Below are 14,095 nucleotides of genomic sequence, written 5' to 3' on the forward strand. Positions count from 1 at the left end.
ACGGAAGCAATAATCATTCCAGGAAAATCAGCATAATACCTCCTCAGGTCCCCCAACTGGCAGAGGCAAAACGCCAGAGGCACCTTCGCTTTGGGGATCCTGCGGAGGGATTGGAAAAATAGGACAAGATACAGAAATGAGATTGTGATCGGAGGAGCCCAACGGAGATGAAAGGGTGACAGCATAAGCAGAAGGGTTAGAGGTGAGGAAGAGATCAAGAATGTTGGGCGTGTCTCCAAGACGGTCAGGAATACGGGTAGGGTGTTGCACCAGTTGCTCTAGGTCATGGAGGATAGCAAAGTTGAAGGCTAGTTCACCAGGGTGGTCAGTGAAGGAAGAGGAAAGCCAAAGCTGGTGGTGAACAATGAAATTTCCAAGAATGGAAATCTCAGCAAAAGGGTAGAGGGACAGAATATGCTCCACTTTAGAAGTTAAGTAGTTGAAGAAATTATTATAGTCAGAAGAGTTAGGGGAAAGATAAACAGCACAGATGAGTTTAGTTTGAGAGTGACTGTTAAGTCGTAGCCAGATGGTGAAAAATTCGGAAGACTCAAGAGCGTGGGCACGAGAGCAAGTTAAGTCGTTGCGTACATAGACGCACCATCCAGCTTTGGAATGAAAATGAGAATAGAAAAAGTAGGAGGGAACAGAGAAGGGGCTACTGTCAGTTGCCTCAGATAGCTGTGTTTCGGTGAGGAAAAGAAGATGAGATTTAGTAGAGGAGAGGTGGTGTTCCACAGATTGAAAATTAGATCTCAGACCGCGAATGTTGCAGAAGTTAATGTAGAAAAAGTTGAGGGAGGTGTCAAGGCATTTGTGGTCTTCAACAGGAGAGGTGTCCGACCTGGGGACATTTTTGGTCCTCTCCCCAGAGGGGGACTCCGAGGCATTGTTTATTTTGGGTCTCATTTTTCTTTTAAATTTTGATTTGGAGTGAAGGGTGTATGTGTGGTAAGTGCATGTAGTTTTGTGTGAAGAAGGAGAGCTGTCTTTAGAGGGTAGGCTGTGACTACCCCCTTGAGTTGTGAGACACAAAGGTAAACGTTCAACGAGATCACAACTAGCTTTAATGGAAGGTTCACAGCACCTCCTGAACTAGTGCTATTAGATCTCACTGGGAGTAAGTTATTGTTCCAGTAGGTGTTTACTACCTCCTCCTGGAGGTATCTTCAGTTCATGACATTTGGTCTAGTTTGAAATGAAAAGTGTGTGACTCATGTCAAACACACACACACACACACACAACACACACACACACACACACACACACACACACACACACGCCCGGTAGCTCAGTGGTTAGAGCGCTGGCTTCACAAGCCAGAGGACCGGGGTTCGATTCCCCGGCTGGGTGGAGATATTTGGGTGTGTCTCCTTTCACGTAGCCCTGTTCACCTAGCAGTGAGTAGGTACGGGATGTAAATCGAGGAGTTGTGACCTTGTTGTCCCGGTGTGTGGTGTGTGCCTGGTCTCAGGCCTATCCGAAGATCGGAAATAATGAGCTCTGAGATCGTTCCGTAGGGTAACGTCTGGCTGTCTCGTCAGAGACTGCAGCAGATCAAAACAGTGAAACACACACACATGTATATATATATATATATATATATATATATATATATATATATATATATATATATATATATATATATATATATATATATATATAGATATATATATACTTTTTAACTCTACATGTATTTTTTTTTTCAAAGTAATTCCTTTGGAAGAGAAGGGTTAAGACACATTTCAGTTGGCCCTCCCACCTTGTTATTATTTTCTCAGAGCCTTTTTGTTTGTGTCTTTCCTCAGGTTAACACCTTTATCATGAAAGACACAGTTTCCCTTACAGTTTTCATCATTAGGATTGAAACTCTGGAGTACCCTGACTTATAGTTTTCTCTTCAACAGTTTAAGAACAATGATAACAACAATTATGATGAGACACAGCATGATTATTACATTTTAGTATTCAGTTTTGTTTGAATATCATATTTAGATACTAAACATGAAATAAAAAAAATAAATAAATAAACCAGTGTTTTTTTTCTGCTACCTTTATTATGTCTTGATTCAACACATAAAAGAAAGGTACATACACATATACTGTGTATGTACCTTTGGCCATGTGTATAATAGATATTTTTACTTCTTTACTGATGTTATCAGCCTTTGTATGAAGTCAACATTTTCTTTACTTGGAACAATGAGCAATTGTTTATACAGTGAAAATATGATCTCTATATACTATCATATGCACCTAAATATTTGTTATTCCCTCTTAGTCTTGCTGGTTATTTTTTGTCCTACTGTTTGTTAAATATCTATATATACATGCCTACAGTAACCTCTAATAGCAGAAAGAAGTGTTAATAGGAGTAGTGGTACCTAATTAAGCAGAGTTGGAAGTCATTATATGTGGTGAGCATGTCATCAATCAGTAACAATCAGTAGTTCAGATAACCATACGATATGAAATACCACAACCAGGCAGTGGTAGCACTGAGACGAGTTTCAAAGCACGTGGTTTGAGAGTTGTTTGCATACGATCATAGGTGGCGTTGGTGTGAAATAAGCTAACTGGCAACCACAAGGCACACGCCTCAGTTACTCTTGATTCTTGAACACTAGCGAGCTTTCCTCTCATAGTATTTATACTTGTTGGGTTAGACTTTGTCTTCTTTTGATCATGATCAGTGCCCGCCTGTCCATCGCACGTGCTGGTGCGTCGCCTCCTGCCATTGACATAACAGTGAGTTTAATCTTGAAAAAAAATAAATAAATAAAATAAAAATAATAAATAAATAAATACATAAAAATTTGCGACGGGTATGTATGGGTTCAAATTGATCAGAACAAGATCTTTAAGATGAGAAGGGTAACGAAAGCCAACTTGCTGTTCATGCTAAAGTAAAATAATACTGGTATCACTTCCCGTCACATTTTCCTACTTTTTAAGGTATTACAGGTAATATACCCAGTATCCATTAATACGAAATATGCCAGATAAGGCGTTACACCACTAGTGACTGCTTGTCATTCAGTAGTTACATTGGCAGAGACATTTTTGGTGTGGATTCCCTCATATTATTGCACTGTCAAAGAGGCCATGATGTTGCGTGTTCGTTCGCCCAAAGTTTTCAGAGCACCATTAAGAAATATACCCAAATCTTCCGCAATATTGCTATAACCATATGTCATTATCAAGCAACAGTGCAAATATCCTATCATATTTATATATTACTATCAATTTGTTTAGATAATGCGTAACCTACGAAATTCTCACATAACTGGAAGTCAAAGTCGAAGTCACAAGCTTTGAAATGAGAAGCGTGAGCAAGTGGTGGCCGCCGTGGTACAGTGGAAACATGCGTGCTTTGGGGTCCGAGGGGTCTTCAAGCGCACAGGTTCAAATCCTGTCCACGGTCCGAGTGTAGGTTAGGCTTCCTCACTCGGGGTAACGGTTTCCTAGCGGGTGGGCTTTGAGATAGGAGGTACCCCACAAAATTATCCCCTTTAGCCCATAAACTCCCGTGAAAAGCCCATATGGTATAAATAAAATAAAAAAGTGTGCACCTTTGTCCAGCCAAGATGTATTAGACTATAATACATCTTGGGTCCAACCAGAGTGCGTAGTCCCAGATGTCTCGAGAGTGCAAGACTGTTTTCATTTAATTCAAACTGCAAGGAGAATTCTTATGAATTTCAATATCAGTAAATGTATTTCCTTTACATAATAATACTTATCATATCTTCATGTTCCTCATAATAGTATTTTTATTGATTTATAACTTACAAAGTTGGCAACTCGTCTCGCAGCCAATCAGCGTCAGTGCTCGCTATCACGTGACTCTGAGAGCGAACACAAGCGAACAGCTTCCAAAGGTGTTCGCCTATGTGGGCGAACGCTTTTTGGACCATTCCCCTTCTGCAAAATGCCACTGAAAACGCCTATGATTACCCTGAAATTTTTGCGAGACTTGAGGGATAATTAAAAAAAATATATATATATATATATATATATATATATATATATATATATATATATATATATATATATATATATATATATATATATATATATATATATATATATATATATATATATATATATATATATATATATATGATCACTAGATATGAAAAGCGAAAAGCGGGACGTTACGAGCTCAAATTGGTAACACAGAAACATATAACACTTTTTATTGCAGAAATGAATGGGTAAATGTAAATTGCTATAAACAATCATACATGTCGATATTTTGAGAGCAGTGCGCCGTTCAGCTTTCTCTGCATTCTGCAAACATTGGCAACGGTGAATAAATAACAGGTGATGGAGCTGCCGTCTTCTCAGCTGGGTACCAAAGAATAGTGAGTGACAGCAGCGCACATATTCTCACAGATAATAATGCCACTCCTATATCAAAATCCTTGCATTCCTAAATCGGTCAATTTGCAGCTACACCTAACCATGGAATCTTTGATGTGGTTTACCTTTTTTTTCTGGTGAGAAATGTTGTGAAATGATTGATGATATATGTCAGTTTCCATCGCAAGTGCATTTATTTCAAGTTATGACCTTTTTTTTTTTTTAACTCCAACTTATGCCTACCTCTCATTCCCAACGGTCTTGGTGAACCTGTGGAAAATCGGGGTTTTTGGGTGGAGGAGCATTAAGTCGAGTGATGTGCATTTCAAAAGTGATCGGAAATCAACAAAATTACATGAAAAACTGTGAGAATACCTTGATGGCGGCGGCGACAGCTGAATGCGCGGCGGCGAGCGTTGCTCTGTTTATGTTGAGCAGTGTTGCCAACACTACAATTCCGGCTGTATCCGCTACACTACAACCCCCTAAGCCTAAGCTGTTACTAATCAAACCCGGCACTGTCCCAATGGAGTCGTCCCTCCAGCTCTTCTCGTTTTCCGGCTCTCTTTTCGCAGCTCTTTCACTCAGCTGATATGACGTGGGGATTAAAATATGATAACCTAAACTAACCTAACCCTGATTTTAACTTTTCATAACCTTGCTAATGTACCTTAACCATGCTATTGGTTAGAGGGGTTCCGGGGAAGACGTATCAGCGGTGTGTGTCGCCTCAACTAGGTTACGTTAGGTAGGCTAGATTAGGTTAGGTTAGACCAGGTTAGGTTAACATAACATAACATAAATAATAGGATAACAAAGGGCCACAAGGGCCCATCTAGGTTATCCTGTATCAGTCGCACAGCGACCTTGTCATCAGTACTTAAGTTAGTGTGGTTAGCATTTTTTTCATTCCCACGTCCTGTCAGCTGAATGAAAGAGCTGTGGTAAGGGAGCTGGGAAACAAGAAGAGCTAGATGGGCAAATTCATTAAGAAAGTGCTCCAAACCCAATATAATAAGCTAGGTTGTTACATTGGGTTTGGCTAGTAATCCTTTGGGGGGGTCTGGTGTTGTGTTTGGAGCCAATGCTACATTTCTGGCTATATCTGCTGTACCACAACCCGCAAGGGTTACTAATTAAACCTGGCACTGTCCCAATGGAGTCGTCCCTCCAGCTCTTCTTGTTTCCTGGCTCCCCTTTTGTGGCTCTTTCACTCTATATGTGGATGCCTTACTTGTGCTGACATAATAAAGTACTGGAAGATTTTCCACTCTGAGTGTTCTATCTCTCCCGAAGATTTATTCATCACAACACCACATGCACATACTCGTGGACACCGTTTTAAATTAGCTCACCAGTACAGTTCAGTGGATCTTAGATCTCGATTGTTCTCATTCCGGTGTGTCCGTTTATGGAATTCTTTGCCTGACCATGTTGTTGCTCTGAACTTGCTGCCATCCTTCAAATCAGCCCTTCACAGTCATTTAGGCGACATTCTGTACGACTTTGTGGAGTAATATGCATATACACATGTGCTGCTGTTTGCTGCACAATAATATATCCTGCATTTCTGAACAGTTTCAATGGGTACACATTCCAGTCCACTCACAGTTTGTTACAATCATCCAGTAATCTACATCTAAAGTTGACAGGCGTACCCATTTTCCTAGCTACCTTTTTCCTACTCTTCATTGTATTTTTCTGGTTTGGGAGCTAAGGGTGGCTAACCAGGTGAGTAAACCAGGTGAGCTGACATGACGTGGGAATCAAAATATGATAACTAAAACTAACCTAACCTAACTAATGTACCCTAACCATGTTTTTGGTCAGAGGGGTTCTGGGGAAGATGTATCAGCAGTGTGTGTCACCTCAGCTAGGTTATGTTAGCTAGACTAGATTAAGTTAGGTTAGACTAAGTTAGGGTAAAGTTAGGGTTAGGTTAGTTTTGGTTGGCACTTTTTCATTCCCATGTCCTATCAGCTGAATGAAAGAGCTGTGGTAGGGGAGCCAGGAAACAAGAAAAGCTAGATGGACAAATTGATTAGGAAAGTGCCCCATACCCAATGTAATAGGCAAGGTTATTACAATAAGTTTGGTTAATAACCCTTTGGGGGTGTCTGGTGTTGTGTTTGGAGCTGTTTGGGTGTCAGTTTTGTTTTCAAACAAAGGTCGGGTAGCTATGAACACTGAAGGCATTTTTAGTAGCAGCGTGGCTGGGGGTTGATGTAGTCAGACAGAGGCAACTTTTAGCAAATTGTTGCAAGTGCCTCTCAAAACTGTTTGCCTTCATTTGCCCACAATTGGCTAACACTTTTAAGCCAATCAGTGTGCAGCTACTCCATTAACCTCAGGGAATGAGATTGAAAAGGAGTTACATTTCGAATAAGGTGGAATAGTAAGAGATGTTTTAGGCCATGGAAGTGGGTACTATATATAAAGATAAGTATGTATAGTTATTGTGTGGCATACTGGAGAGAACCAGAGTCAAACATATGGGGTGAAAATAAATTAATGAGCTGCTGGTAGCTAGTAACATATCACATTTGTCTGTCCTGGCTGTTGTCTGATTCCATGCTACTAGTCTTGACTTCGATTCAATAGTGGAATTATTAGGTGAATAAAATTATAATATTGCTGCAAATCCTTATAGTGTAGAGTAATAAATGATGGTAAAATACATTATCTGCTAAGTGTTGCTGGAATTCAATTTTAGAGGCGTCAGAAAACTGCAGCCATACATCTACAGCGGAACACCTTCAAAACTAGCCTGTCCAGATCAAATGAATGTACATCTTGCAAGGACTTAAGACCCACTGTTTTGAGGTTGCTCGTTCCTTGGTACATACAAATGATGAAACACTATTGGCCTATAATACTACCATCAAGGAATAAATTTCCAAACTCTTCCACCTTGCTATTGTGTTTTATAATTTATATCTTGACAACAGTACTCACTTAGGGTGACTGATGTGTGCGAAGAGTTCTCCCAGGGATTGAGATCACAGTTGTCTGGCAGCACCAATGGTGTCCTCAGCACTGTCTTATTCAGCATGAACCTAAACATATGTACTGAGGCACTTATTTTTGCTGCCACCACTGTACTGGTCCCTGGCACCAGTGTACTGATCCCAAGTACCAGGTACAAACTGTTTACCCTTTCTGTCCTCCCTGGGACAAGTCAAAACTAACTGGGTAAAGAAAAATACAAACGTTAATGACAAAAAGTAACAAAAATATACTTTCTCTCTTTCTCTGTTGGTTGCTAATGCCCGTACATCAAAAGGTACGCTATGAAAACCAGTCCTACCACTACCTTATTTAACCTGACACATGGCCTATGCGGCAAGCTAGGGGCACAGTGGATTCAAGTGGCAGTCTAGCTGCAGAGATCCTTCCCCTGGTGTCTCCCTTGTCACTCATCTCTCTCTCCTTCTCAGTTTCTCCTACTTGTTGGGCGTCTCCAGACGGCCGCACACACACAAGGGGGTTTAGACAGACTCAGGCTAGTCTACCGGCATTAGCAAGGACAGATACAGGTTAACTACCCAGTCTAGATGTTCCATGTGGCGTATTCGATCCCATGAGGTGTATGAGCGGGAGATTAATGTACCTCTGTGCATGTCCAAGCGAGCAAGAGGCTGAGCCTTCCTATGAGCTAGTACTATTTATACTCTCCATGTTGTCACAAATCTTTATACATGTATTCCCTATTTGTGTCCCTTGTTCTCCACAACTAATATTCTGTACTCTAAAAATAACAATACATTTAATAAACATTAGAAAGTGCAGAGTATAAGAATTTTTATGGTGGCTCTTTGAATAAGGATCTTAAGGTTTCCTTCTCTTTGCCGCAACCAGTACACATATTTGGCCTTACGATGATGCTACTGAAAATGCCTTAATTCATGTTCGCAGCTGACTGCTTGTTCATAGGTGTCTGGCCAGTGTTTTGAAACATGGAGCATATTCCTTATTTTATAATGAGAAGACCATTTATAAATCCAGTACACAGCAACATTTTCACAAGAAAGTGTATACATTGCTATGTTGTGTAAGAAATAAGAAATGTAATCATTATCATGTTTTGAAGCACGGGGAAGCATATTGTTTAGTTTTTTTTGGTAAAGAAAACCTTATATGAATCTATACACCACTCTATTTTAAAGAAAAATGTGTACATGTTTATATTGTGTAGGTGTAGTCAAGAATCATTAAATAGCCTTCATGCAGTTACCAAAATTACCTGCATTACACAATGATAGGCTTGTTCACCTGGTTTGAGGATCCTAGAAGAAAAAAACAAAATTTTCATTTTGTTGTATGTTAGGAGTCAGCTTGTAATGATTACTGTCATAAGACATTCTCTTGGTACATTATAAACTTGGCCAGTCTTTCTTGCAAATTACTTGGTGTGCTGTCACAGTCACTTGTGAACAACTTTGTTCATCAACAAATCTTTGTAAACATTGGGTGATTGATTGATTGATTAAATTTATTGTTGCATTGATAGTGAAATACAACAAAGGAGGAGGATGGGCCTTTCCACCCACACCCTGGACAAAGACATAAGGGTAGAGTATCAAAAATATAGATAGTATACATTACAAGAATATAAGTAAATAAATAAATAGATACAGATATTACACACCTTATTGTACCTTATTGTGCAAGCGTGGTTTGCGTCTGGACAGTTGTGAATAGCCGAACAGCTACGAACACAACAACGGCCCTGGCCAGCTGGCTTGAAAGTTGGGTTTGTTGACATGTTCCCTGCGATATGACCCATCAGTGGGTTATCAGTTATTATCCACTGTTGCGATGTGACACCGGTGGGTTGTACAAGTTTTCACATACATCACATTTTAATCTTAAAAGAAATGTGGTGATATAGTAAAATTACAATAAACAGTATGTGTAGGGGGACATAATAAACACTAATTGATAAGTAATATGAAGCTTATTTCATTTTTAGTGTTATAAAAATTATATAAAATAATCTTCCATGTTTCCATATTTTCTTTCTAATATATGTAAAAAAAAAGCTATTTTATCTGGCAGTTTTCTCCTTCAGAAGAACATAAAACTTTTCTATAACAAATCATTGAAACAGATATCATAATTGGACTTTCTTTGACAAGCTTCAATTACTTTTTTTTTTTTATAAATGTTTTATATTTTTCCTGATATTATGTGGACAATTTGTAAAAACCCTGCAATTGGTGACCCTTTTTAATTGCATGTATTAATAAATATATGTAAAGAAACAAAACAAAATAAAAAAATATCTGATATAAAAATTAACTGAAAAATACTCTTTTTTTCTAATACATGTAAGAAAATATATTATCTTGCATTTTTCCTTCAGAACAACATAAAACTTTTTTATAACAAATATTTCAAACTGAGATATCACAATTGGACTTTCCTTGATAAGCTTCAATAATTTTCTTTATTGATCTTTTTGTGATTTCATAATTTTCCTGATATCATCTTTATTATCTTATTTTATCTTCTCTCTCTCTTCTGTTGAACTAAGTTGACCATAAAACCGTGTAGCATTCATTTTCTAAATATGGAAAACAAAGAGACAAAAATATATAAATAGATTTAGGAAAGAAAAAAATATAGTACAGTATAGAGATGTACTGAATATCGACAAATAAAGTACAGGCAACCCCAACTTAATGAAGGGATTACGTTCTTAAAAACCCTTCATTAAGCGAAATTTTGTTAAGTGAACTGATTATAACAAGTTTAACCCCTGACTTGAACTTCCATTCAGAGTAAACAAAGTGAGAGTGCATCATAGTACAGTGAAAGGTTTAATGAAAGTAAAAATTATGAAGTTAAGCATTTAGGCAGTTAAATTTAAGTCATAATGTACACTAATGTATTTATGTACGTAACTTTATAATGTTGATGATCTTGAATTTATGAAGGGAGGGAGAGTGAAACGGGAAAGACACTAACCGACAACCTGTGGAATGTAAACAAAGGGCGCATCATTGTATCACATACAAAACTTCCACAAGGCTTTCCATTTTATCCATTGTAAAGTCATGAGTTCAGGTGGTTCTTTTAGCTTGCAAGGAAGATACGGTCTCACCAGCCTTCTTAAATAGTAGAGACAGTAGATGGAGTCAAGATGGTGGCAAGCAATGCTATTAGTTTTCTTGCCTCTCTCGTGTCTGTGAATAATATCCAGCTTCACTTCGAGAGTAAGAGACTTCCTGGTCTTCTTAGCAATGGTAGGCGACATTGCAGGGCGTTTTGATGGTAAGTTGAGCGAGGAAAGACGAGCTGCTGTTGACGCTGTTATTGTTTTGAACAGGGGGAGTGAGTGGTGCGCGTGTTGTCCACGAGAGGCGCTGGTGTATTCTAAAGCTTGTTGGCTTGCGTGATACTTGGAAAAAATTACCTGGATAAAACTTCGTTAAAGTGAGTTTGGTGTTCGTTAAACGAGCAGATGGTAGTAAAATGAAACCTTCGTTGTAGCGAAATTTCGTTGTGTGAACCTTCGTTAAGCGGGGGTTGCCTGTATGTCCACTGGTGAGTTGTATTGCAGAGGAGTTATAGATTTTTCATGGTATGCGATGTGACCCACTGATGGGCAAAGACTTTGAGGTTGCCAGCTCGTTTAAGTGTTCTCAAAGACAACACTCTACTCTTCTCGCTTTGCTGGCTTGACCAGCACTGACGTGATGACAAATTATTTGTATTGCAGTATGGGAGTGTTTGCCACGCTGCCAATCATGGGGAATGTGTTAAGAACCTCTTGGGGGCTGTGATGTAATGGATACAGCCTTAAGCATAGCATTTGCAGTGTTGCTTAGCGTATACAAAGCAACACCGCACCCAGCTGCCGCCTCTACCATCAAAATATTTTCAGAGTATTTTTAATGTGATTTTATTGATTTCTGACCTTTGTTTTTATAATGGACATTACTAGTTTTGATGCTCCTTCACCTCAAAAACTCTGATTTTCCACAAGTCTCTCAAGATCATTGGGAATGAGAGGTAAGTATAAGTTGTTCAAAAAATAGCCAAAACAAAAAAAATATTAATTTTGCGATGGAAATGACTTACGCCATCAGTCATTTAATTTTGTTTCTAACCAGAAAAAATACATAGCCACATTACAGATACCATGGTTGTGTGAAACAGCAAATTGACCCCTAAATATTATATGCATGTGTTTATTGAGGAAAGAATATTTTCATGAAGGTTTAACCCGAACGATCTACTCTTGCAGTATGACTTTTTTCTAAGGCTACAGAGATGATTTGTCAGGTTTTCAAGACTGTTTCATCTTTTGATAATACAAGACTCTTGATAATTTGTCAATGAGAAGACACACACACACACACGCACACACACACACACACACACACACACACACACACACACACACACACACACACACACACACACACACACACACATACACCACATAGTGTAATGGTTAGCACTTGACTCACAACTGAGAAGGCCTGGGTTTTAGTCCCGGGTACTGTGAGGCAAATGGGCAAGCGTCTTAATGTGTAGCCCCTGTTCACCTAACAGTAAATTGGTACAGGATGTAATTTGAGGGGTTGTAGCCTCACTTTCCTGGTGTGTGTGGTGTGTGATGTGGTTTCAGTCCTACCTGAAGATCGGTCAGCATGAGCTCTGAACTCTTTACATAGGGGAAAGGCTGGCTGGGTGACCACCAGGCAACCGTAATGAATAACCGAGAAGAGATCTCGGTGAAAAGGAAAGAGAAATGTTAAATGAGTTGAGAAAGGAGGCTTTGAAAAAAAATGAAGAGAGGACAGAAGAGGAGAAGAAAGAGTTTTTCTGGAGAATCTTGGATATGAGACTGAGGAAGTGGTTCATAACCCAGAAAAGTATAGCAAGAAAGGACTGAAGAAACTTACATATGAGCGAAATGTAATGTATTCCAACATAAATGGAGTGATATCGGGGATTTTAGAACTCAACGATTACTTGAGGGACAAGAACCCAGATATTGTGGGTCTTACTGAAACAAAACTGAGAGAGGGAGAAGACCTGATGAAGGTTGGAGAAGGGAAATATAACGTTTGGAAAAGAAATAGAGTAGGTAAGATGGGAGGAGGAGTGATGTTGCTGGTTAAAAAGATATAAAGGTGGATCAAGTGAAAAAGGTATGGGAAAGGCAGAAGTGCTAAAGATCAGAGCAGAAACTAATGAAGGAAAAAGAGGCACTACATAGTGGTGTACGTACCACCTAAGACAAATGCATGGTCAGTACAGGAATATGAAGAAATGATAAGTGATACAGGAACATGTCTGGAAGAAATGTTGGGTGGCTGTGAACGAACTATAATGATGGGAGATTTTAATTGTAAAGAGGTGTGTTGGGAGGACTGGTCAATGGAAGGATCAGAGACAACATGGGAAATACACTATTGACACTGGCAATGGAAAATGTGTTAACTCAGTGGGTCAAAGAAGATACTAGGTTTGGAGGAGAGGGAGCATCGTCAAGACTGGACTTGGTCTTTAGTACAGAGCCAATGGTCATTGAGGAGATGAGGGTGGAGTGCCCTTTAGCAAAGAGTGATCATGCAGTTTTGGAGTTCAAGGTGATAGACGAAGAGAAATCTAGAAGAAATGAAGAATATAAAGTGGGAAGATGGAATTATGCCAAGACAGATTTTGGAAACCTAAAGAAATTCTTTCAAGAGACAAATTGGATGAAATTCAAGAGTGCTAAGGAGCAAATGAAAAGTGGAAGGAATTTATAAAATATACAAAGAAGGTGAGAAAAATTTGTACCAATAAGACAACATAGAGAAGTTGGAAAGCAGGACTGGTTTAACGATAGATGTGAAAAGGCTAGAACAAGAAAAGAGGATGCATGGAAGAGGTGGAGAAGGAAAAGACGGATTAAGCAGTGGGAAAGTTACAAAAGAGCAAGAAATGAATATGTGTTGATTAGAAGAGAAGAAAGAAAGAAACAAGAAAAGGATATAATTGATAAATGTAAAGACCAACCAAGGCTTTTTTACAGACATGTGAACAACAACATCAAAAATAGAGAAAGTATTGAAAGTTTAGAAGTAAATGGAGTATACAGTGAAGATCCCAGGAAATGGCAGAGGCTATGAATGGATGCTTTCGGAAGGTATTCACAAAGGAGACTGCTTTTGACAAACCACTGGTAATGGAACAGAAAGGGATTATGAAGGAGTTTCAAGTAACGGTGGAGGAGATCAAGAACATGATGGGGAGTTTAGAAGTGAGAAAAGCTGTGGGACCTGATGGGGTATCAGGATGGATTTTAAGAGAATGCAGGAGCAATTGGCAGAAAAAGTTTGTGAAGTAATTGATGCCTCATTAAGGGAAGGCGTAGTGCCCCAAGACTGGAAAAGAGCTAACATTGTCCCAATCTATAAATCAGGTAACAAGAGAGACCCATTGAACTATAGACCAGTGTCACTTACAAGTGTGGTAGCTAAGATGTGTGAGAGGGTGGTGAAGAATAGATGGACAGACTTCTTGGAGAAAAATGACATACTTTGTGAGTGTCAATTTGGTTTTAGAAAAGGGCGTTCATGCACGACAAACCTGATATGTTACTATTCGAGGGTGATAGATGTAATACAGGAAAGAGATGGTTGGGCTGATGGAATATATCTGGATTTAAAAAAGGCCTTTGATAAGGTACCACACCAGAGACTGATCTGGAAACTTGAAATGGTAGGA

The 14,095-nt window shown here is 39.0% G+C and overlaps 1 protein-coding gene across 1 annotated transcript in view; it reads left to right on the plus strand.

The window, feature by feature from the left end:
• Window positions 1-4,187: 4,187 nt before the first annotated feature.
• The window catches only part of LOC123500126 (EEF1A lysine methyltransferase 2-like), a 122,556-nt gene continuing 112,648 nt past the window's right edge, over window positions 4,188-14,095 (plus strand). The window contains exon 1 of the mRNA XM_045248795.1: window positions 4,188-4,368. Within this exon, the coding sequence (XP_045104730.1) occupies window positions 4,331-4,368 (38 nt within the window). The 5' untranslated portion in view covers window positions 4,188-4,330. The remainder of the gene's footprint in view (window positions 4,369-14,095) is intronic.

This window comes from Portunus trituberculatus, chromosome 50 (genome assembly GCF_017591435.1).
Source record: "Portunus trituberculatus isolate SZX2019 chromosome 50, ASM1759143v1, whole genome shotgun sequence".
In the NCBI taxonomy this organism is placed as follows: Eukaryota; Metazoa; Arthropoda; class Malacostraca; order Decapoda; family Portunidae; genus Portunus; species Portunus trituberculatus.